A 26,103-nucleotide genomic window follows, 5' to 3' on the forward strand; every position below is an offset into this window, starting at 1 on the left:
CAACAGGAAAATTACCAAACACACCTCCAGGCTGTGTAAGGGCTATTTGACCAAGAAGGAGAGTGATGAAGTGCTGCATCAACAATCTGGCCTCAACAATCAACCGACCTCAACCAAATTGAGATGGTTTGGGATGAGTTGGACCACAGAGTGAAGAAAAAGCAGCCAACAAGTGCTCAGCATATGTGGGAACTTCTTCAAGACTGTTGGAAAAGCATTCCATGTGAAGCTGGTTGAGAGAATGCCAAGAGTGTGCAAAGCTGTCATCAAGTCAAAGGGCGGCTACTTTGAAGAATCTAAAATATATTTTTGTTTGCTTAACACTTTTTTTGGTTACTACATGAATAGTATCGGCCCAGTCCACCTGGCTGTGCTGCTGCTCCAGTTTCAACTGACCTGAGCCCTAGGACCATGCCCCAGGACTACCTGACATGATGACTCCTTGCTGTCCCCAGTCCACCTGACCGTGCTGCTGCTCCAGTTTCAACTGTTCTGCCTTATTATTATTCGACCATGCTGGTCATTTATGAACATTTGAACATCTTGGCCATGTTCTGTTATAATCTCCACCCGGCACAGCCAGAAGAGGACTGGCCACCCCACATTGCCTGGTTCCTCTCTTGGTTTCTTCCTAGGTTTTGGCCTTTCTAGGGAGTTTTTCCTAGCCACCGTGCTTCTACACCTGCATTGCTTGCTGTTTGGGGTTTTAGGCTGGGTTTCTGTACAGCACTTTGAGATATCAGCTGATGTACGAAGGGCTATATAAATAAATTTGATTTGATTTGATTCCATATGTGTTATTTCATAGTTTTGATGTCTTCACTATTATTCTACAATGTAGAAAATAGTACAAATAAAGAAAAACCCTTGAATGAGTAGGTGTGCCCAAACTGGTATTCAGACCCTTTACTCAGTACTTTGTTGAAGAACATTTGGCAGCGATAACAGCCTCAAGTGTTCTTGGTTATGACGCTACAAGCTGAAACGTAACAAAATGTGGAAAAAGTCAAGGGGTATGAATACTTTCTGAATGCACTGTATCTCCTACAAATATTGAAAGTCATGGAATTTCCCATTTCTATCACACCATTATGACATTTCATGTTCTGGAAAATAATTCATCCAGAACACCCTGGCTATTTACAAATGGATAAAATGCAACTATACACGTGCAGTATTGAACAACCCTGAAGGAGAGTAAAATTCAGGTCGATTAATACATGTTGTAGCTTTCCTTTCGAGCAAATGGTTAGTTTCCTGCTGCATAGATACTTTGAACCTAGGAGGCTCTTTAAATTGCTCTCAGATATGGTCTGCTTGGGATTAACGTTGTATATGGACATGGGCCTGGCAGCAAATGGGATCATAGCTAACCCAAAAAGTTCAATGGGGAGGGTGGAAACTGGCATTGAGAAAAAATACATTTTAGAGGTACTAAAGGTTGTGGTTGGAAGATATAACGGTTAGATAAAGCACGTGGCTGAGTCCGGAAGAAATATTGGACACGTGTGGAATGTTGCTTAGGATCATGTTAAAACTACAAGCATATGACCCTACAGTATGCAGGTATTAAATAAACTGAAGAAAAAACTACTCTAGAACAGCTGACCCCATTTAAAGCTTGGTGTTCACAACATCAGGAGGCGCTATCGTTGTGTAGATGTCAATGTTTAAGGGGTGAGCTTACTGTTAAAGCCAATGGAGTATATAAAACGTCTTTCTCATGGGACGCATTCTCTAACGATTATGGTGGATGGCCAGGGTGGTCAAAAAATGTGATATGTTATACAGTACCTTGTGTCCCCAACTGTGCATTTAATATGAGCAACGATTAAGAAAACGGCAAATGAAAAACATCGATGTTAGGCATCGCACAGTGCAGCCTACCCAACACTCAACTGTGCAAATTCCCTGTTGATACTCATGTAGAACTGATTCAGTCCACGCAAGCTTTGGTTCCATCTGTGATGAAAAGGATGATGGCAATACACTATTGTGTTCTTGGTTGTTCATGTGTCTGGGGGTGTCATCAGTCTCGCACCAAAAGCAGGAGGCATTGCACACAGCCAGTAATACAACACACGCTTTCTGGTTCTTTCCATAGCCAAGGTGGAATAAGCTGTGATAGATTTGGTGTTTCCCCCTGTATTGAACACCCCCCCCCGATCCAGAACACAGAACAGACGTGTAAAGTTTGAGGTGTGTTCCTTCTGTGGGGCACAAGATGAAGCATAAATACAGGGAGGACAATGAAATCATAAAACAGGCCATTTCTTGTCTTTCAAGTGCCTGTAACAGGTAAGACAGACGCCAGGAACTGTGGAAAGTGGAACTGTGGAAAGTAGCTGTATTCATGTTTTATTCAGTGGTAGACTAGAGCGGGAATGGCCTTCCAGTACTCAGAATGGGAGTGAGAGAGATATATATATGTGACAAGATTGCGAGCTAGTGGGACATAATGTAACAGGACTGCATGGGCTGGGTTGAGTGAAGCCAACTAGACAGACAGGCTAATCAGCAGAGGCACCGCCGGCCGCTCTTGGTGGCCTCTTCTGAGGAGTGCACCACGTTGGGCACCAAGCCACTCTTCACCCCCTCCCAACCTGCCTGGATGTTGATGTCACCGCTCTTCACGAGCTCAAAGATGTCCCGCGTTAGCTCAGTGAAGGCCTTTTCCACGTTGATGGCGTCGCGAGCTGATGTCTCCACGTAGCGCATACCATAGGTACCTGCCAGCTTCTCCGCCTCTTGCTGGCTCACCTGCCTCTGGGGCTCCAGGTCGCACTTGTGGCCCACCAACAGAAAGACGATGCTGTGAGGCTGGACGTGACTCCGGGCCTCCTCCAGCCACTCATGCACATTCTGGAAGGAGCGACGGTTGGTGATGTCGAACAGCAGCAGCCCCCCAACAGAGTTACGGTAATAAGCCCTGGTAATAGACCTAGAGAGGGTGAGAGGATAAGCAAAGAAGAGGGACAGTGGTAAATACACTGAAAAAATATCACATGTTGTCGTGACGTGGCCCTTTCTGTGTATAGATCATGGCTTCTCACTCTCTCCTACTGTTCTGTTATCTCAGGTCGTAAATTCCTGGCGGAGACTCTCTCCCCCTTTTCATGCAGTATGGAGAGAGAGAGTTCCACAGTAGAACAAAGGAACTCCTGCCAAATTCTACTACATTCCAGAATTTGAGACTGGAACAATATCTATGTTTTGGAGGATGTGTAAACGGTCGGTGGAGAAGCCAGCTACGACCCGGTCCGTTTTGTTTCATGTTTGTGACCTCATGAAAGACAATACAGCCACATTACCCTAACTCTGTTTATACAGGTGCCTCCGTTATGATGTTTGCATCAAATTATTGTATAAAATGAATGAGTAAAGATGAAACTATTTGTGAAATGATGTATTCCCTTTAAAGTTGAACTAAGTGATTGGCTCGCCCCCGTGAACACAGTCATGATCAGGCGCCATAGAACTGCCTTTTCTACGGTTCTAGAGGAAATCCTCTTCAGACCACACATACCTCGGTGTCAGCTGAGGTGGCACAGGTTTGAGTACAAAGATTGAGCAAACCCACAGCGTGAGCTGTGATTGCGAATAGTTATTGAATTCCTAACCATTCCACATGGCTACACGGCTGGAAATGGTTCAACTCAGACTATCGATGCCGACAGAATAAGAGCTAATCTTAGATACTAATTAATAGTCTGCAGCTAGAAATTACAGTGCCTTGCGAAAGTATTTGGCCCCCTTGAACTTTGCGACCTTTTGCCACATTTCAGGCTTCAAACATAAAGATATAAAACTGTATTTTTTTGTGAAGAATCAACAACAAGTGGGACACAATCATGAAGTGGAACGACATTTATTGGATATTTCAAACTTTTTTAACAAATCAAAAACTGAACAATTGGGTGTGCAAGATTATTCAGCCACTTTACTTTCAGTGCAGCAAACTCTCTCCAGAAGTTCAGTGAGGATCTCTGAATGATCCGATGTTGACCTAAATGACTAATGATGATAAATACAATCCACCTGTGTGTAATCAAGTCTCCGTATAAATGCACCTGCACTGTGATAGTCTCAGAGGTCCTTTAAAAGTGCAGAGAGCATCATGAAGAACAAGGAACACACCAGGCAGGTCCGAGATACTGTTGTGAAGAAGTTTAAAGCCGGATTTGGATACAAAAAGATTTCCCAAGCTTTAAACATCCCAAGGAGCACTGTGCAAGCGATAATATTGAAATGGAAGGAGTATCAGACCACTGCAAATCTACCAAGACCTGGCCGTCCCTCTAAACTTTCAGCTCATACAAGGAGAAGACTGATCAGAGATGCAGCCAAGAGGCCCATGATCACTCTGGATGAACTGCAGAGATCTACAGCTGAGGTGGGAGACTCTGTCCATAGGACAACAATCAGTCGTATATTGCACAAATCTGGCCTTTATGGAAGAGTGGCAAGAAGAAAGCCATTTCTTAAAGATATCCATAAAAAGTGTTGGTTAAAGTTTGCCACAAGCCACCTGGGAGACACACCAAACATGTGGAAGAAGGTGCTCTGGTCAGATGAAACCAAAATTGAACTTTTTGGCAACAATGCAAAACGTTATGTTTGGCGCAAAAGCAACACAGCTGAACACACCATCCCCACTGTCAAACATGGTGGTGGCAGCATCATGGTTTGGGCCTGCTTTTCTTCAGCAGGGACTGGGAAGATGGTTAAAATTGATGGGAAGATGGATGGAGCCAAATACAGGACCATTCTGGAAGAAAACCTGATGGAGTCTGCAAAAGACCTGAGACTGGGACGGAGATTTGTCTTCCAACAAGACAATGATCCAAAACATAAAGCAAAATCTACAATGGAATGGTTCAAAAATAAACATATCCAGGTGTTAGAATGGCCAAGTCAAAGTCCAGACCTGAATCCAATCGAGAATCTGTGGAAAGAACTGAAAACTGCTGTTCACAAATGCTCTCCATCCAAGCTCGAGCTGTTTTGCAAGGAGGAATGGGAAAAAAATTCAGTCTCTCAATGTGCAAAACTGATAGAGACATACCCCAAGCGACTTACAGCTGTAATCGCAGCAAAAGGTGGCGCTACAAAGTATTAACTTAAGGGGGCTGAAAAATTTTGCACGCCCAATTTGTCAGTTTTTGATTTGTTAAAAAAGTTTGAAATATCCAATAAATGTCGTTCCACTTCATGATTGTGTCCCACTTGTTGTTGATTCTTCACAAAAAAATACAGTTTTATATCTTTATGTTTGAAGCCTGAAATGTGGCAAAAGGTCGCAAAGTTCAAGGGGGCCGAATACTTTCGCAAGGCACTGTATGTAAACCTGGGGTGCTATTACTGACAACCGCCGAAACATTTATTTCTGAGTGATACTCTGATGTATTCATTCTAACCACGAAAGACTGATCTTCAGGGCAGCAGAGAGAAAGAGACGCGGATGAACTGACTCTCCAGCAGACGGACCGGATTCCAACAGAAAAGATCATGACACATGGGCGTAAATGTATATATTGATTGCAATTTTTCCAGAATGAGTGAGCGTTCATGTGCAAAGGATTAGCATTTCAATTAATTATAGTAGTACTGTGTGTAGTGATCCCTCTGGTCTTTCCCGCTCTCGCTCAGTCCACACCCACTTCCCTTTGTCCACCAAGCCGTCATATCGGCTTAGCCCACTAGGGAATCTCTCCTATCATTTGTTAGTAACAGATCTACTGCTTTGTTTGTTTATGCGTTTCTGGGATTATTTATTTAGTTAGTAAATAAATGATTAAGACAATTGGTGTATGGATGATTCATAGTAAAGGCTGGGTTCGTGCAGATAACCAACCATTTACGACATTTAGAATGAGACTGACGTGAGCTAAATAATAATTCATTAATAAGAAGACTAATTGATCAGATATTCAAATATCTGAAGAGTTACATTAGGAAAATTATAACTTTGTAATCTGAAGATTTCCCTGGTGCCCCAACTTCCTGGTTAATTACATTTACATGATTAGTTTAATCACGTAATTATAATTACAGAGAACTGATTTGATAAAATAACAGTCTTCACTTTTAATGATGCCAAAGACACGACAATGTAAAGTCTTGGTCCCATGTTTCATGAGCTGAAATACAAGATCCCAGAAATGTTCCATACTCACGAAAAGCTTATTTCTCTCAAATTTGGTGCGCAAGTTTGTTTACATCCCTGTTAGTGAGCATTTCTCCTTTGCCAAGATAATCCATCCACCTGACAGGTGTAGCAAATCAAGAAGCTGATTAAACAGCATGATCATTACACAGGTGCACCTTCTGCTGCGGACAATAAAAGGCCACTCTAAAATGGGCAGTTTTGTCACACAACACAGTGCCACAGATGTTTCAAGTTTTGAGGGAGCGTGCAATTGGCATGCTGACTGCAGGAATGTCCACCAGAGATGTTGCCAGATAATTTAATGTTCCTTTCTCTAACATAAGTCGCCACCAACATTGTTTTAGAGAATTTGCCCGTTCTTCCAACTAGTCTCACAACCGGAAAGACCATGTGTATGGCGTCATGTGGGTGAGCGGTTTGCTGATGTCAACGTTGTGAACAGAGTGCCCTATGGTGGTGGTGGGGTTATGGTATGGACAGGCATAAGCTACGGACAACAAACACAATTGCATTTTATCAATGGCGATTTGAATGCACAGAGATACAGTGACGAGATTGTGTGGCCCATTTTTTTTAAGGTCATGTGAAATCCATATATTAGGGCCTAATTAATTTATTTCAATTGACCGATTTCCTCATATGAACCGTGACTCAATACAATCTTTGATCTTTGAAATTGTTGCATGTTGTGTTTATATTTTGGTTCAGTATATAAGTGTGGCGGTCAGTGCTGTTTATACAGAGGATGTGACATGGAGAACAGTGGCGGTCAGTGCTGTTTAAACAGAGGATGTGACATGGAGAACAGTGGCGGTCAGTGCTGTTTAAACAGAGGATGTGACATGGAGAACAGTGGCGGTCAGTGCTGTTTATACAGAGGATGTGACATGGAGAACAGTGGCGGTCAGTGCTGTTTATACAGAGGATGTGACATGCAGAACAGTGGCGGTCAGTGCTGTTTATACAGAGGATGTGACATGGAGAACAGTGGCGGTCAGTGCTGTTTATACAGAGGATGTGACATGGAGAACAGTGGCGGTCAGTGCTGTTTATACAGAGGATGTGACATGCAGAACAGTGGCGGTCAGTGCTGTTTATACAGAGGATGTGACATGCAGAACAGTGGCGGTCAGTGCTGTTAATACAGAGGATGTGACATGGAGAACAGTGGCGGTCAGTGCTGTTTAAACAGAGGATGTGACATGGAGAACAGTGGCGGTCAGTGCTGTTTATACAGAGGATGTGACATGCAGAACAGTGGCGGTCAGTGCTGTTTATACAGAGGATGTGACATGCAGAACAGTGGCGGTCAGTGCTGTTTATACAGAGGATGTGACATGCAGAACAGTGGCGGTCAATGCTGTTTATACAGAGGATGTGACATGGAGAACAGTGGCGGTCAGTGCTGTTTAAACAGAGGATGTGACATGGAGAACAGTGGCGGTCAGTGCTGTTTACACAGAGGATGTGACATGGAGAACAGTGGCGGTCAGTGCTGTTTACACAGAGGATGTGACATGGAGAACAGTGGAGGTCAGTGCTGTTTACACAGAGGATGTGACATAGAGAACAGTGGCGGTCAGTGCTGTTTATACAGAGGATGTGACATGGAGAACAGTGGAAGTCAGTGCTGTTTATACAGAGGATGTGACATGGAGAACAGTGGCGGTCAGTGCTGTTTACACAGAGGATGTGACATGGAGAACAGTGGCGGTCAGTGCTGTTTACACAGAGGATGTGACATGGAGAACAGTGGCGGTCAGTGCTGTTTACACAGAGGATGTGACATGGAGAACAGTGGCGGTCAGTGCTGTTTAAACAGAGGATGTGACATGGAGAACAGTGGAGGTCAGTGCTGTTTATACAGAGGATGTGACATGGAGAACAGTGGAGGTCAGTGCTGTTTATTACAATTATTTTTTTTATAATTCATGAGAATAGCCTTATTTCTATTACAGCATATTGGATTACTCTCATTCATATTCCATTCACCCAGTCAATACAACAGCGGTAGGTTTAGGCTACAACATGATACTCAAATTTTCCCTATTCCCATCATGAGGTTCCTAAAACCTAGCGAATGAATGAAAGTTTACAATGTAGGTGCACACAGGTTGAGAGACAAAATTGGAGGTGATTGACATTCAATACCGCCTTGCACACTCATGCCTGCATCTAGCTGATACAGGGTGTAATCATTAGTCCAACAGTTGCAAATGAGAGTTTCTATTGGACAAATTCAGGTACAGTGCCTTGCGAAAGTATTCGGCCCCCTTGAACTTTGCGACCTTTTGCCACATTTCAGGCTTCAAACATAAAGATATAAAACTGTATTTTTTTGTGAAGAATCAACAACAAGTGGGACACAATCATGAAGTGGAACGACATTTATTGGATATTTCAAACTTTTTTAACAAATCAAAAACTGAAAAATTGGGTGTGCAAAATTATTCAGCCACTTTACTTTCAGTGCAGCAAACTCTCTCCAGAAGTTCAGTGAGGATCTCTGAATGATCCAATGTTGACCTAAATGACTAATGATGATAAATACAATCCACCTGTGTGTAATCAAGTCTTCGTATAAATGCACCTGCACTGTGATAGTCTCAGAGGTCCGTTAAAAGCACAGAGAGCAACATGAAGAACAAGGAACACACCAGGCAGGTCCGAGATACTGTTGTGAAGAAGTTTAAAGCCGGATTTGGATACAAAAAGATTTCCCAAGCTTTAAACATCCCAAGGAGCACTGTGCAAGCGATAATATTGAAATGGAAGGAGTATCAGACCACTGCAAATCTACCAAGACCTGGCCGTCCCTCTAAACTTTCAGCTCATACAAGGAGAAGACTGATCAGAGATGCAGCCAAGAGGCCCATGATCACTCTGGATGAACTGCAGAGATCTACAGCTGAGGTGGGAGACTCTGTCCATAGGACAACAATCAGTCGTATATTGCACAAATCTGGCCTTTATGGAAGAGTGGCAAGAAGAAAGCCATTTCTTAAAGATATCCATAAAAAGTGTTGGTTAAAGTTTGCCACAAGCCACCTGGGAGACACACCAAACATGTGGAAGAAGGTGCTCTGGTCAGATGAAACCAAAATTGAACTTTTTGGCAACAATGCAAAACGTTATGTTTGGCGTAAAAGCAACACAGCTCATCACCCTGAACACACCATCCCCACGGTCAATCATGGTGGTGGCAGCATCATGGTTTGGGCCTGCTTTTCTTTAGCAGGGACAGGGAAGATGGTTAAAATTGATGGGAAGATGGATGGAGCCAAATACAGGACCATTCTGGAAGAAAACCTGATGGAGTCTGCAAAAGACCTGAGACTGGGATGGAGATTTGTCTTCCAACAAGACAATGATCCAAAACATAAAGCAAAATCTACAATGGAATGGTTCAAAAATAAACATATCCAGGTGTTAGAATGGCCAAGTCAAAGTCCAGACCTGAATCCAATCGAGAATCTGTGGAAAGAACAGAAAACGGCTGTTCACAAATGCTCTCCATCCAACCTCACTGAGCTCGAGCTGTTTTGCAAGGAGGAATGAGAAAAATTTTGTCTCTCGATGTGCAAAACTGATAGAGACATACCCCAAGCGACTTACAGCTGTAATCGCAGCAAAAGGTGGCGCTACAAAGTATTAACTTAAGGGGGCTGAATAATTTTGCACGGCCAATTTTTCAGTTTTTGATTTGTTAAAAAAGTTTGAAATATCCAATAAATGTCGTTCCACTTCATGATTGTGTCCCACTTGTTATTGATTCTTCACAAAAAATACAGTTTTATATCTTTATGTTTGAAGCCTGAAATGTGGCAAAAGGTTGCAAAGTTCAAGGGGGCCGAATACTTTCGCAAGGCACTGTATGTTTATCCCCGTTTTGTTCCGTTTGCTTCTGTTTAAGAAACGTTTTTCAACAGAATCGGCAGTATGAATACACCCCTGATCACACGTAAACAGAGTTCACTCATTACAGCCACGTTGTCGCTTGTGGACTTCAATGCACAACAAATCAGCTGTATGTGACCAGGCGAAAAACCCTTTCCAAGACAAACCTCTATAAACAGCCCACATCGTTGTCACCATATTAGCTAAAGTAACATCCTAGTCAACATAGCTAATATAACTAATGCGTTAGTAAACGGCTACAATCATGAAGTAACGTTACAGTGTACTGTCAGTTAGCAGTTACATGGCGGGCCCTGGTGGCAATAAATGAGTAATACCAAAAGCTTACTTTGACTTGGAAGAGTTCCAGTGTTGTGTTGGAAAGTCATAGCCAGCTAGCTAACATAGCATCCCTCTGTTTGAGCAGAGTGATTCAGTAGGCTAAACTAGTTAGCTGCATTACTAGCTAAGTAAGTGAAACAGATGGGTCCCGGGAAGGTGAGAGCGGTGGTGGATTGGCCCCAACCTACGTCCAGAGTACGGTTGCAGAGTTTCCTGGGATTTGCCAACTTTTATCGCCGCTTTATCCGGGGCTACAGCACCCTGGCTTCCCCCCCACCTCTCCTAAGGTTCCGTTCACTTGGTCTCCAGCTGCTGACCGGCTGTTCCCGGATCTCAAACACCGCTTCACCACAGCTCCCATCTTGGTTCATCCTGACCCGTCCCGCCAGTTCGGAGTGGAGGCCGATGTTTTGGATGTCGGAGTGGAGTCTGCCCTGGACCTCAGGTTACATCCCTGCGCCTTATTCTCTAACCGCCTCAATTCCAGGCAGGCTAGGTGGGACCTACTGTTCACCCGGTTCAACTTCTCCCTCTCCTACCGGCTGCGCTGTCACGCCGCTATAGCCCCACGACTACTACCCCGGAACTTGAGACCATCCTTCCCACCTCGTGCCTGGTGACGGCACTCAGCTGGGGAATAGGGAAGCAGGTTCGCGAGGCACAGCGTTCCTCAAACCGGATGTTTGTGCCTGACGCAATGCTTGCCTGCCAGCCGGGCTCCCGTCGGAACCTGGCTTTTGTGAGACAACACTTTAGGTGGCCTACCACGGTTCCTGACGTCTCACATTCTTCGCCGCTTGCACGGTCTGTGCACAGAACAAGACTCCTCGGCAAGCTTCGGCTGGTCTCCTCCAAACTCTGCCTGTCCCTCACTGTCCTTGGTCTCACATCTCCCTGGACTTTGTCATGGGTCTCCCACCGTCTGATGGCAACACCGCCATCCTGACCATTGTGGATCGGTTTTCCAAAGCCGCCCACTTCATTCCTCTCCCCAAACTACCATCTACCAAAGAGATGGCTCAGCTCATGGTGCAGCACGTCTTACGGATTCATGGACTGCCAGTTGACATGGTCTCCGACCGGGGTCCTCAGTTCTCATCCTGGTTCTGGAAGGCGTTCTGCACCCTCATTGGGTCATCGGCCAGCCTGTCCTCCGGGTTTCACTCCCAGTCCAACGGCCAGTCGGAGCGAGCCAACCAAGACCTTGAGACTACTCTGCACTGCCTGGTCTCCGCCAACCCCACCACCTGGAGCCAGCAGCTTGTGTGGGTCGAATACACCTGCAACACCCTTCCCTGCTCTGCCACAGGCCTATCACTTTGAGTGTTCCCTGGGGTATCAACCCCCGCTCTTCCCTGAGCAGGAAGAAGAGGTCAGCATACCTTCGGCCAAGATATTTGTCCCCTGCTGTCGTCGTACTTGGAGGAGAGCCTGGTCGGTCCTTCCTCAAGACCACCTCCAGGTATTGACGACAAGCAGATCACCACCGGACCCCGGCTCCACAGTATCATCTCGTGCAGAAGGTATGGCTGTCCACCCAGGATCTGCCCCTCCAGGTGGAATCCCGCAAACTCTCCCCCCGGTTTATAGGCCCTTTTCCCATCGCTAAGGTTATTAGCCTTTCATGTGTCCAGAGTTAAACCCATGTGTCACAGCCCCTTGTCTCCTGTTTCCTGCCCTTCTGTATCTTGCCCCACCTTACTGGATTATTGACCCCTACCTGCCCTGACCCTGAGACTGCCTGCCGTTCTGAATACTTTGCACCCTCTCTGGATAATTGACCCCTGCCTGCCTTTGAACTGTCGTTTGCCTGCCCCTGTATTAGAAATAAACGTTGTTTCCTTCGACACTGTCTGCATCTGGGTTATCCCTGAAATGTGATAGAAACTGAAAGTGGAAAAAAATGACTCTCACTCTATTTCTCTCTTGCTTTTTAATTTTGTAAGAAATTAATTTGTTAAAAACTGTTCAACTATTGTCTTATACGCTGCAGTGCTAGCTAGCTGTAGCTTATTCTTTCAGTACTAGATTCATTATTTGATCCTTTGATTGGGTGGACAACCAGTTCATGCTGCAAGAGCTTTGATAGGCTGGAGGACATCCTCCAGAAGTTGTCATAATAACTGTGTAAGTCTATTGAAAGGTGTGCGAACCATGAGCCTCCTTGGTTTTGTATTGACGTCAATGTACCCAGAGGAGTACGGAAGCTAGCTGTCCTCCAGCTACACCATGGTGCTACCCTACAGAGTGCTGTTGAGGCTACTGTAGACCTTCTTTGCAAAATAGTGTGATGAGACACATTTTAGATAAAATTATATATTGCTATACACTACCGGTCAAAAGTTTTTTAACACCTACTCATTCAAGGGTTTTTCTTTATTTTTACTATTTTCTACATTGTAGAATTATCAGGAATCAAGGTAAGACCCAGATGCAGACTGTCCAAGTAACACTATTTATTGTAACAACAGGGGCAGGCAAAGACAGGTCAAGGCTGGCAGGGGTCGAAAATCCTGGGTAAGGCAAAGGTACAGGACAGCAGGCAGACTCAGGGTCAGGGACAGGCAGGGTTCAGTAATTCAGAGGTGGAACAAAGGTACAGGATGGCAGGCAGGCTCAGGCAGAGAGGTCAGGTGGGCGGGTACAGGGTCAGGACAGGCAAATGTCAAAACCGGGAGCACTAGCAAAGAGAGGCTGGGAAACGATAGGAGCTGACAGGAAAAACGCTTGTAAGCTTGAACAAACAAGACGAACTGGCAACAAAAAGAGAACACGGATATAAATACACAGGGGATAATTGGGAAGATGGGCGACGCCTGGAGGGTTGTGGAGACAAGCACAAGGACAGGTGAAACAGATCAGGGCGTGACAAGAATAATCTTGAAGACATCAAAACTATGAAATAACACATGGAATCATGTAGTAACCAAAAAAGTGTTAAACAAATCAAAATATAGTTTATATTTTAGATTCTTCAAATAGCCACCCTTTGCCTTGACAGCTTTGCACACTCTTGGCATTCGCTCAACCAGCTTCATGGGGGAGTCACTTGGAATGCATTTCAATTAACAGGTGTGCCTTCTTAAAAGTTCATTGGTGCAATTTCTTTCATCCTTAATGTGTTTGAGCCAATCAGTTGTGTTGTGACAAGGTAGGGGTGGAATACAGAATATTTGGTAAAAGTCCAAGTCCATATTATGGCAAGAACAGTTCAAATAAGCAAAGAGAAACGACAGTACATCGTTACTTTAAGACATGAAGGTCAGTCAATACGGAACATTTCAAGAACTTTGAAAGTTTCTTCAAGTGCAGTTGCAAAAAGGAGAAGGTGTTATGGTGTGTGTGCTTTGCTGGTGACACTGTGATTTATTTTGAATTCAAGGCCCATTTAACCATCATCGCTACCACAGCATTCTGCAGCGATTCGTCATCCCATCTGGTTTGGGCTTAATGGGACTATCATTTGTTTTTCAACAGGACAATGACCCAACACACCTCTAGGCTGTGTAAGGGCTATTTGACCAAGAAGGAGAGTGATTGAATGCTGCATCAGATGACCTGGCCTCCACAATCCCTGACTTCAACCAAATTGAGATGGTTTGGAATGAGTCGGACCGCAGAGAGAAGGAAAAGCAGCTAACAAGTGCTCAGCATGTATGGGAACTCCATCAAGATTGTTGGAAAAGCGTTGCAATGTAGAAAATAGTAAAAATAAAGAAAAACCCTTGAATAAGTAAGTGTTCTAAAACTTTTGACTGGTAGTGTAATAATAATTACAGGTGACAAAAAAAAAACTTGTGATTTATTTCACACAATTTGTGGTCTTTACAATGGAAGATTTGTTTTTTAAATCAAAAAAGTGTCACCTGAATCGCTCTTGTCCGGCTGTGTCCCAGATTTGAAGTTTGATGCGTTTGCCTGGTTCTATCTCCACTAGGCGTGAGAAGAAGTCTACACCGACTGTGGGGTCGGACACATGCGCAAAGCGTCCCTCTGTGAACCGCCGGATCAGGCACGACTTTCCTACTGTCGAGTCCCCAATGACGATGAGTCGAAACTGGTACAGCCATATCGCTTCCATCTCTCATAGAATCTATGGGGAAAAAATTAAATATTTGACGATGAGTAAATCATGCGCATGCCCAGTCTACATCGAAACAAATAACTTAACACTTGTTTTGACCCCAAGGGTAGGCTATCCAATCCACTATCAGTGATATCCTTATCGGGCTATTTTTTACAAATGTAGTTCTGTGTGGTAGGCCTGCTTATATTTTTTAAACCTATTTGTGAGGATGTGTGCGCAAAAAACATCGAAAACCGACTTGATTGTTTGCCCTACTTTAAAAGCCCAATAGCCCACAGCGCACGGTTTATTAGCTTTTTCTTGAAAAACTTATCTGCCTGCCCTACATTATTAGGGAAAGGCCTCTCCTCTTTCCTGGTAAATGCAGACAGCTCTTAAAAAAGAACACTCGCATATTCAGCTCACATGTGGACACACAGTTGTTGCATAGCAAAGCCGATCAAGTGCAATAATAACGTGTTGACATAAAAAAGGTTTTTCTTAAACACAATTAAAAGGGCAGTTATGCGCATTTTTATGGACAAACAATAAGCTACGTATTGAATACTAATTTCACCATTGCAAAAAAAAAAACGTATTAGTTCTGGGCTACATAAATCTGAACGAGTCTTATAACATTTAAAACACATTTAACTTATCTTCTTTCTGCTCTTCGTAGACAATAGTCTTCATCTAAAATCGATTTACAACGGTATTATCTGTGGCAATGGCATATTAATCCATAATACATTTTAGAACATGGTCGTGTACTAATTTTATGTGCAATTAATTACCTTGTTAGATGAGCGATCAACGGCTGGAAATAGCAAATCCCATGTTCTTGAGAAATCTCGTATATCGAAGATGCTCTCGGAAACAGTGATCTCAGGAGGCCTAGTCAAACACTGTTTTACCCCAAGCAGTGATACGCAAATAGGCCTTGTCCTAGTATCCTTTTGTATTATTTTATTCTACACAGGGAACTGTTACTGTGATGGCAAGTTTGATGTAAAATTGGCTAACGGCCGTCCTTACAACTTGTCGATGGTTTAATTTCATAGCAATTTCATGTTTAAAGATGGAGATGTTTGTGAAAATCCGCTGATGAAATGGCAGTAACAGCATCACATAGCATTACTCATTCCTCATCAGCACCATTACCGTAAGAACTCAGACATCAACGCAGTAAAAATCTCCAGGGGCACGACATTGGGTGTTACAAATGGGCATTTAAATGGAGTCCTATGAAGATCAGATTCGGGTTATCATACCTGACATAAAGGGAATGTCTTTGTGGGAGAAAAAGAATGATGACAACTGTGTGTAATGAACACCAGGGGAGACAGAGTGCTGGTTTCAAGCACAGGGCGCAGCAGGTGTTTATTGGTAAAGGACCACAGGAGGAGGCAGGTAGCTGGGTCCAGGGGCAGGCAGAAGGCCATACACAGGGTGTCCAAAAAGGCAACAGTACAAGCAAGGAAAAGGCTAGTAACGTCATCCGGGAGATCATGCAATAGGTTTATAACAGAAAATCTGATAAGCTAAAGTACAGGCAGGGAATAGGCAAAAGGCATTGTTAGTGAGGCAGGCCAAAACTATCATACACTGGAGGATTCAATTACAGGGGAAAACCAGAGCTCCGAATAGAAGTGTGTCACAAACAATACCTCACAATGATGGGTGCAGGGAACTGAACTAAATAGTGTGTGATAATGACATGCAGGTGTGTGAACAGGTGATTAGAATTGAGGTGATTGGGATCTGGAGAGTGACATCAGGGGATCTACATGTTTGAGAGTGTGAGTTTGAAGCAGATGTTACACTGTGTAACCACCTGAATGATCGAAATAGCTAGGGTCTGAATCATGCTCTGAGTTAGGCCTACAGTAGGCTGCAGGATACAAGAGAATGAGTGTGGCTTGGCAGTAAAAAAACAAACAATGTTTATTATGACATCCGACATTGGGTAGAAAGCACACTGGTCTTGAGGTGACTGGAGGGCCAGAAACTCATTGCGGAGGTGTTGGAGAGCTACCGAGTAGACCTATAACAAATATATATATATATATATATTATATATCCAGTACCAGTACCAGTAAAAAGTTAGGACACACCTACTCATTCAAAGACACACCTATTCATTCTTTATTTGTACTATTTTCTACATTGTAGAATAATAGTGAAGACATCAAAACTATGAAATAACACATTTGGAATAATGTAGTAACCAAAGAAGGGCTAAACAAACCCTTTGCCTTGATGACAGCTTTGAACACTCTTGGCATTTTCTCAACCAGCTTCATGAGAAATGCTTTTCCAACAGTCTTGAAGGAGTTCCCACATATGCTGAGCACTTGTTGGCTGCTTTTCCTTCACTCTGCGGTTCAACTCATCCCAAACCATCTCAATTGGGTTGAGGTTGGGTGATTGTGGAGGCCAGGTCATCTGATACAGCACTCTCCTTGGTCAAATAGCCCTTACACAGCCTGGAGGTGTGTTTTGGGTAATTGTCCTGTTGAAAAAGAGCAAACCAGATGGGATGGCATATCAGTGCAGAATGCTGTGGTAGCCATGCTGGTTAAGTGTGCCTTGAATTCTAAATAAATCACTGACAGTGTCACCAGCGAAGCACCCCCATACATCACACCTCCTCCATGCTTCACGGTGGGAACCACACATGCAGAGGATCATCCGTTCACCTACTCTGGGTCTCACAAAGACACAGCGGTTGGAACCAAAAATCTCCAATTTGGACTCAAAGGGCAGATTTCCACCGGTCTAATGTTCATTGCTCGTGTTTCTTGGCACAAGCAAGTCTCTTCTTTGGTGTCCTTAAGTAGTGGTTTCTTTGCAGCAATTCGACCATGAAGGCCTGATTCACGCAGTCTCCTCTGAACAGTTGATGTTGAGATGTGTCTGTTACTTGAACTCTGTGAAGCATTTATTTGGGCTGCAATTTCTGAAGCTGGTAACACTAATGAACTTATCCTCTGCAGCAGAGGTAACTCTGGTTCTTCTTTCCGGTGGCGGTCCTCATGAGAGCCAGTTTTATCATAGCGCTTGATGGTTTTTGCAACTGCACTTTGAAGAAACGTTCAAAGTTCTTGAAATATTCCACATTGACTGACCTTCATGTCTTTAAGTAATGATGGACTGTTGTTTCTCTTTGCTTATTTGAGCTGTTCTTGCCATAATATGGACTTGCTCTTTTACCAAATAGGGCTATCTTCTATATACCCCCCCTACCTTGTCACAGCACAACTGATTTGCTCAAAAGCTTTAAGAAGGAAAGGAATTCCACAAATGATCTTTTAACAAGGCATACCTGTTACTGTCACGTTCTGACCTTTATTTTCCTTTGTTTTGTCTTTATTTAGTATGGTCAGGGCGTGAGTTGGGTTGGGCAGTCTATGTTTTGTGTTTCTATGTTTAGGTTTTTGTTTCAGCCTAGTATGGTTCTCAATCAGAGGCAGGTGTCGTTGGTTGTCCATCTCAATGTCAACAAAACAAAGGAGATGATCGTGGACTTCAGGAAACAGCAGTGGGAGCACCCTTCCATTCCATATCGACGGGACAATAGTGGAGAAGGTGGAACATTTTAAGTTGAACATTTGTAGTAACCAAAGAAGGGCTAAACAAACCCTTTGCCTTGATGACAGCTTTGAACTAGAAGCTACATTTCGCTACACTCGCATTAACATCTGCTAACCATGTGTATGTGACCAATACAATTTGATTTGATGTGATTAGAATAATAGTGAAGACCATGTGTGGTTCCCACATGAAGCTGGTTGAGAGAAACTGTCAACAAGGCAAAGGGTTTAACACTTTTTTGGTTAATACATGATTCCATATGTGTTATTTCATAGTTTTGATGTCTTCACTATTATTCTAATCACATCAAATCAAATTTTATTGGTCACATACACATGGTTAGCAGATGTTAATGCGAGTGTAGCGAAATGTAGCTTCCAGTTCCGACCGTGCAGTAATATCTAACAAGTAATCTAACAACTACCTTATACACACAAGTGTAAAGGATTGATTAAGAATATGTACATTTAAATATATGGATGATCGATGGCCGAACGGCATAGGCAAGATGCAGTAGATGGTATAGAGTACAGTATATACATATGAGATGAGTAATGTAGGGTATGTAAACATTATATTAAGTGACATTGTTTAAGTGACTAGTGATGCATTTATTACCTCCAATTATTAAAGTGGCAAGAGATTGAGTCTGTATGTTGGCAGCAGCCACTCAATGTTAGTGATGGCTGTTTAACAGTCTAATGGCCTTGAGATAGAAGCTGTTTTTCAGTCTCTCGGTCCCAGCTTTGATGCAACTGTACTGACCTCGCCTTCGGGATGATAGCGGGGTGAACAGGCAGTGGCTCGGGTGGTTGTTGTCCTTGATGATCTCTGTGGCCTTCCTGTGACATCGGGTGGTAGGTGTAGATGTCCTGGAGGGCAGGTAGTTTGCCCCCGGTGATGCGTTGTGCAGACCTCACTACCCTCTGGAGAGCCTTACGGTTGTGGGCGGAGAAATTGCCGTACCAGGCGATGATACAGCCCGACAGGATGCTCTTGTTTGTGCATCTGTACATCTGTAAGAGTGTTTTTGGTGACAAGCCAAATTTCTTCAGCCTCCTGAGGTTGAAGAGGCGCTGTTGCGCCTTCTTCACCACGCTGTCTGTGTGGGTTGACCATTTCAGTTTGTCCGTGATCTGTACACCGAGGAACTTAACATTTTCCACCTTCTCCACTATTGTCCCGTCGATATGGAATGGTAGGGTGCTCCCACTGCTGTTTCCTGAAGTCCACGATCATCTCCTTTGTTTTGTTGACATTGAGTGTGAGGTTATTTTCCTGACACCACACTCCGAGGGTCTTCACCTTCTCCCTGTAGGCCGTCTCGTCATTGTTGGTAATCAAGCCTACCAATGTAGTGTTGTCTGCAAACTTGATGATTGAGTTGGAGGCGTGCATGGCCACGCAGTCATGGGTGAACAGGGAGTACAAGAGAGGGCTGAGAACGGGGTGGAGATGTTGTTTCCTACCCTCACCACATGGGGGTGGCCCGTCAGAAAGTCCAAGACCCAGTTGCACAGGGCGGGGTCGGGACACAGGGTCTCGAGCTTAATGACGAGTTTGGAGGGTACATTGGTGTTAAATGCTGAGCTGTAATCGATGAACAGCATTCTTACATAGGTATTCCTCTTGTCCAGATGGGTTAGGGCAGTGTGCAGTGTGATTGCGATTGCGTCGTCTGTGGACCTATTGGGGCGGTAAGCAAATTGGAGTGGGCCTAGGGTGTCAGGTAGGGTGGAGGTGATATGATCCTTGACTAGTTTCTCAAAGCACTTCATGATGATGGAAGTGAGTGCTACTAACCTTAGCTTTCTTGGGAATAGGAACAATGGTGGCCCTCTTGGAGCATATGAGAACAGCAGACTGGGATAGGGATTGATTGAATATGTCCGTAAACACACCAGCCAGCTGGTCTGCGCATGCTCTGAGAACGCGGCTAGGGATGCCGTCTGGACCGGCAGCCTCGCTAGGGTTAACACGTTTAAATGTTTTTCTCAGTGAAGGAGAGCCCACAGGTTTTGGTAGCGGGCCGTGTTGGTGGCACTGTAATGTCCTCAAAGCGAGACAAAGAAGTTGTTTAGTTTGTCTTGGAGCAAGACATCGGTGTCCGCGACGGGGCTGTTTTTCTTTTTGTAGTCCGTGATTGGCTGTAGACCCTGCCACATACGTCTCGTGTCTGAGCCGTTGAATTGCTACTCTACTTTGTCTCTATACTGATGCTTAGCTTGTTTGATTGCCTTGTATTCGGTCATGTTCCCGGTCGCCTTGCCATAATTAAAAGCAGTGGTTCGCGCTTTCAGTTTTTGCACAGATACTGCCATCAATCCTAGGTTGCTGGTTGGGGAAGGATTAAATAGTCACCGTGGGTATCACATCACCGATACACTTGCTAATAAACTCACTCACCGGATCAGCGTATACATTAATATTATTTTCCGATGCTATCCGGAACAAATCCCAGTCCACGTGATCGAAGCAATCTTGAAGCGTGGAATCAGATCTGTCGGGCCAGCGTTTCCTGTTTTAGTTTCTGTCTATAGGCTGGGAGCAACAAAATGGAGTCGTGGTAAGATTTACCGAAAGGAGAGCGAGGGAGGGCTTTGTATGCGTCGCGGAAATTAGAGTAGCAATGATCTAGAGTTTTGCCAGCCCGGGGCGCGCATTCGATATGCTGATAAAATTTAGGGAGCCTTGTTTTCTGATTAGCCTTGTTAAAATCCCCAGCTACAATAAATGCAGCCTCAGGATATGTGGTTTCCAGTTTACATAGAGTCCAATGAAGTTCTTTCAGGGCTGTCGCGGTGTCTGCTTTGGGGGGATTTAGACGGCTGTGATTATAATCAAAGAGAATTCTCTTGGTAGATAATGCGGTCGGCATTTGATCGTAAGGAATTCTAGGTCAGGTGAACAAAAGGACTTGAGTTCCTGTATATTGTTATTATCACACCACTCGTTAATCATAAGGCATACAACCCACCCTTCTTCTTACCAGAGAGATGTTTGTTTCTGTCGGAGCGATGCATGAAGAAACCGGTGAAGAAACCGGGTGGCTGTACCGACTCTGTTAACTTACGAAACCGGGTGGTGTGTCCAAACTTTTGACTGGTACTGTATATATTTTGACGAGAACATATGACAAGTTTATAAAATAAAAATTTGACCTTTCATGTACGGACTATGGAATCAAGTAGGATTACATAATTTCCTTGACTCCATCCTCATATGTTAAGGTGCACAGTGAACCTTAAAAGTTCTGTATGGAAACATTTGAAAGAATTTCAGGCTCTAGTTGGAATGGAATTAAAACTAAATTGTAATATGTTTTCCATGTGCCATCAACACCGGCAGATATTGGATCAGACAGCAGTGTGAGTTTTGAATGGGCTGTTGTACAAACGCAGACCATGCAACAGGAGCATTTGTTAAAACTTCTCGTTATAGCGGACCTTGGGGTCAGTAAAACATCAGTCAAGAGTTATGTCCATCAGATCTTTTCTCAACATTATCGAGCAACTATTGATGTTGACTTTGTGCTGAAGGTTCTGCACTGGGACAGTGACTCCGTTATAAGACTACAGCTTTGGGACATTGCCAGTATGTCAAACCACTTCATTTTACTTTGATATTACTTGATATATTATCAATTCATTGTAACACCAGTGGTTTGGACAAAACTGCAGACAATCAGTCTACATCAGACTTTATTCAAGTTTATGTTTTTAACAACTCAATATCAATGAATTAGCACACTTTTGATAATTACATTTGGTCTTATCCATAGATAGCCTGTGTTACATGTATCATCATTGTCACGATCATCGTAGTGAGGAGACCAAAGCGCAGCGTGGTGTGAATACATACTTCTAATGAATGACGAAAAAAACACGAAGTACACTAAACAAACGAACAAAATAACAAAACGAACGTGACCGCTATCGAAACTGAGTGCTAACATGCAACATCACATAGACAATAACCCACGAACCACAATACAAAACAGGATACCTAAATATGGTTCCCAATCAGAGACAACAACAAACACTTGCCACTGATTGAGAACCATATCAGGCCAAAACACATAGAAACAGACTAACTAGACATGCAACATAGAATGCCCACTCATATCACACCCCGACCAAACAAAACATAGAAACAAACAACGCAAATAATGGTCAGAGTGTGACAATCATAATCACCAGTGTACAGTTTTTCTCCCTATAGAATTTCATGTGTACTGTGGAGGAACATGTGTCTTGTCTATTTGTTTATTAGGGTCCCCATTAGCTTTTGCAGAGGCAGCAGCTATTCTTCCTGGGGTCCACAACAAACATGACAAGTAACAAAACACTGATACTGTAATGCTTGTCGTGTGGGGAAGGAGAGGAGGACGACTGCACGGCGTGGTAAGTGTTCATATTTCAAATATTTTAATGAACACTGAAAACAAAACAATAAACAACCAACGAACAGTCCTGTAAGGTACAACACTAAACAGAAAATAACCACCCACAAAACACAATGGAAAACAGGCTACCTACAGTGCCTTGCGAAAGCATTCGGCCCCCTTGAACTTTGCGACCTTTTGCCACATTTCAGGCTTCAAACATAAAGATATAAAACTGTATTTTTTTGTGAAGAATCAACAACAAGTGGGACACAATCATGAAGTGGAACGACATTTATTGGATATTTCAAACTTTTTTAACAAATCAAAAACTGAAAAATTGGGCTTGCAAAATTATTCAGCCCCTTTACTTTCAGTGCAGCAAACTCTCTCCAGAAGTTCAGTGAGGATCTCTGAATGATCCAATGTTGACCTAAATGACTAATGATGATAAATACAATCCACCTGTGTGTAATCAAGTCTCCGTATAAATGCACCTGCACTGTGATAGTCTCAGAGGTCCGTTAAAAGCGCAGAGAGCATCATGAAGAACAAGGAACACACCAGGCAGGTCCGAGATACTGTTGTGAAGAAGTTTAAAGCCGGATTTGGATACAAAAATATTTCCCAAGCTTTAAACATCCCAAGGAGCACTGTGCAAGCGATAATATTGAAATGGAAGGAGTATCAGACCACTGCAAATTTACCAAGACCTGGCCGTCCCTCTAAACTTTCAGCTCATACAAGGAGAAGACTGATCAGAGATGCAGCCAAGAGGCCCATGATCACTCTGGATGAACTGCAGAGATCTACAGCTGAGGTGGGAGACTCTGTCCATAGGACAACAATCAGTCGTATATTGCACAAATCTGGCCTTTATGGAAGAGTGGCAAGAAGAAAGCCATTTCTTAAAGATATCCATAAAAAGTGTCGTTTAAAGTTTGCCACAAGCCACCTGGGAGACAAACCAAACATGTGGAAGAAGGTGCTCTGGTCAGATGAAACCAAAATTGAACTTTTTGGCAACAATGCAAACCGTTATGTTTGGCGTAAAAGCAACACAGCTCATCACCCTGAACACACCATCCCCACTGTCAAACATGGTGGTGGCAGCATCATGGTTTGGGCCTGCTTTTCTTCAGCAGGGACAGGGAAGATGGTTAAAATTGATGGGAAGATGGATGGAGCCAAATACAGGACCATTCTGGAAGAAAACCTGATGGAGTCTGCAAAAGACCTGAGACTGGGATGGAGATTTGTCTTCCAACAAGACAATGATCCAAAACATAAAGCAAAATCTACAATGGAATGGTTCAAAAATAAACATATCTAGGTGTTAGAATGGCCAAGTCAAAGTCCAGACCTGAATCCAATCGAGAATCTGTGGTAAGAACTGAAAACTGCTGTTCACAAATGCTCTCCATCCAACCTCACTGAGCTCGAGCTGTTTTGCAAGGAGGAATGGGAAAAAATGTCAGTCTCTCGATGTGCAAAACTGATAGAGACATACCCCAAGCGACTTACAGCTGTAATCGCAGCAAAAGGTGGCGCTACAAAGTATTAACTTAAGGGGGCTGAATAATTTTGCACGGACAATTTTTCAGTTTTTGATTTGTTAAAAAAGTTTGAAATATCCAATAAATGTCGTTCCACTTCATGATTGTGTCCCACTTGTTGTTGATTCTTCACAAAAAAAATACAGTTTTATATATTTATGTTTGAAGCCTGAAATGTGGCAAAAGGTCGCAAAGTTCAAGGGGGCCGAATACTTTCGCAAGGCACTGTAAATATGGTTCTCAATCAGGGACAACGATTGACAGCTGCCTCTGATTGAGAACCATACCAGGCCAAACACAGAAATAGAAAATCATAGACAAACTAACATAGACAACCCACCCAACTCACGCCCTGACCATACTAAAACAAAAGACAAAACAAAGGAACTAAGGTCAGAACGTGACAGATACACTGACAGACAATGACAGGGTTCACCTGGTCTCATGCTCATTAGAGCCATATGAGCACTAGTTACTCTCTCGCTCTCTGTATGTGTGTGTGTCTGTACTATGAAAACCTGACCTTTTCTGCTGTTTTTGGAATGTGCTAAATCCTAATGCAATATAATTAGATTATAAGTACATACAATTACAGTATACGCTAGATCAGTGCTGTATGTCGGTCTGACCCTGATATGTACTGTTCATGTATTTGTTTGTCCCAGGACAAGAAAGATATTGTAATATGACCCGTGTGTGTTACCGGAAGATTGTTGGAGCTCTGGGGGTGTTTGACATGACCCACGTGACCCACGACCTTGGTGTCCAGGTCGTCCTTTCAAGTGGAAGGACGACCTGGACACTAAAGTCACCCTCAGTCATGGCAAACCTGTCCCAGCTGTGGTGCTGGCCTACAAGTCTGACTAAGTCTGCTCCCAGCAGCTCAATCTGGACACATTCTGTGGGGAAAAGGGATTTGTGGGCTGGTTTGAGACCTCAGCCAAGGTAAGGGAGGGAGATAATGACACAGATAGGGAAACGCTTCAGCTTACTTACTGTAGTCCTCCTAGTCTCTCACAACTGCCGTCTGTGGGCTGCTCTGTGGGCTGCTCTAGAGGGTATCTTTGCAATGGCTAAGATAAGATACACTTAAATGGTGTGTGTGTCTGTGTGTGAGACAGACTAGCCTCAGTATATTAACGATTCTAATCTAAACACATTTCAGACTGCTTGGGAGCTCCCTGGCTGATAACATTTGACAGTCTTGGTCCTATGGACGATCACTTTGTACAATGGTCTCTATTTCTTATAAAGAGCACAAACACATTTGACAGCAGCCTTTGATTGTCAGCTTGGGTTAACTTAACTCATTTGAATGTAATCACAAATACATGCGATCAATTGGAATGAAACGCTAGCATGCGTTTGAGAAGAACACAGGCTAGTTTGCCAAGGGGAATGTGAACAGGAACATGTAAAATGGTCCAGCAGGCTGTGTAATGTGTGTTCCCTCCTCACAGACTGAACCTGAGAGAAAGGGAACACTCACAGCTACTCTCTAATGAGTTACTCAGTTTAGTGTGAAGGCTGATTGGGTGAATATGTCACTGGGGCCAACCCAGCTGATAGCTTACATTGATAAAGATGATGAAAGATTAGAATAAACCTTCTGTCTGATGTAAAAGGATTTAAAATCCTGAGCAGATCTGCCCTGGGATTACTCCCCATCTGAGATCTATTGTCTTCTGTCCCCTAGCTGTCTCCTAGCTGTCTCCTAGCTGTCTCCTAGCTGTCTCCTAGCTGTCTCCTAGCTGTCCATAATTTGTATATTTTTGGTTTTATTGCATAGGAGAACACTAACATTGGTAAACCCTACTGTAGAGAGAGCCAGGAAACTGAGAAGCTAGTGCTTTGTGAAAGGTTGTTGTTATAGCCAAATACTAATGATATAACATCAATACCATACTAGGCCAGGGGTTTGTCTTCAGATGTGTCTGAATCTGATTGGACAGCATGCCTACTGCAGGCCTAATCGGTTTGAGTTATTAGACAGATTCCATCCATTTCAAATCATGAACCAGCTTCCTAAAATTAAATCGCAGTGTTCCACTTTAAGATGCCCACCCCGGACCCTTTCTGTGTTGGCCAATCAACC

The 26,103-nt window shown here is 43.5% G+C and overlaps 1 protein-coding gene and 1 pseudogene across 1 annotated transcript; one reads left to right on the forward strand and one right to left on the reverse strand.

The window, feature by feature from the left end:
- Positions 1 to 324: 324 nt before the first annotated feature.
- LOC139388589 (ras-related protein Rab-39B-like) lies at positions 325 to 15,594 on the reverse strand. Its single transcript, XM_071135342.1, has 3 exons — positions 15,269 to 15,594; positions 14,275 to 14,501; positions 325 to 2,941 (listed from the first exon to the last, which is right to left on the reverse strand). The coding sequence occupies exons 2-3, from the start codon at positions 14,487 to 14,489 to the stop codon at positions 2,515 to 2,517; spliced, it is 642 nt and encodes a 213-aa protein (XP_070991443.1). The 5' UTR covers positions 14,490 to 14,501; positions 15,269 to 15,594; the 3' UTR covers positions 325 to 2,514.
- Positions 15,595 to 21,472: 5,878 nt separating this feature from the next.
- LOC139388211 (ras-related protein Rab-38-like) lies at positions 21,473 to 25,881 on the forward strand (annotated as a pseudogene).
- Positions 25,882 to 26,103: the final 222 nt, after the last annotated feature.

Source organism: Oncorhynchus clarkii, chromosome 29 (genome assembly GCF_045791955.1).
Source record: "Oncorhynchus clarkii lewisi isolate Uvic-CL-2024 chromosome 29, UVic_Ocla_1.0, whole genome shotgun sequence".
Classification (NCBI taxonomy): domain Eukaryota; kingdom Metazoa; phylum Chordata; class Actinopteri; order Salmoniformes; family Salmonidae; genus Oncorhynchus; species Oncorhynchus clarkii.

Coding starts and splice junctions, on each gene's coding strand:
- LOC139388589 (XM_071135342.1), bottom strand. CDS start 14,489: ATGGAAGCGATATGGCTGTACCAGTTTCGACTCATCGTCATTGGGGAC. Junction 2,942..14,274: donor GCCGGACAAGAGCGATTCAG/GTGACACTTTTT, acceptor CACCCTCTCTAG/GTCTATTACCAGGGCTTATT.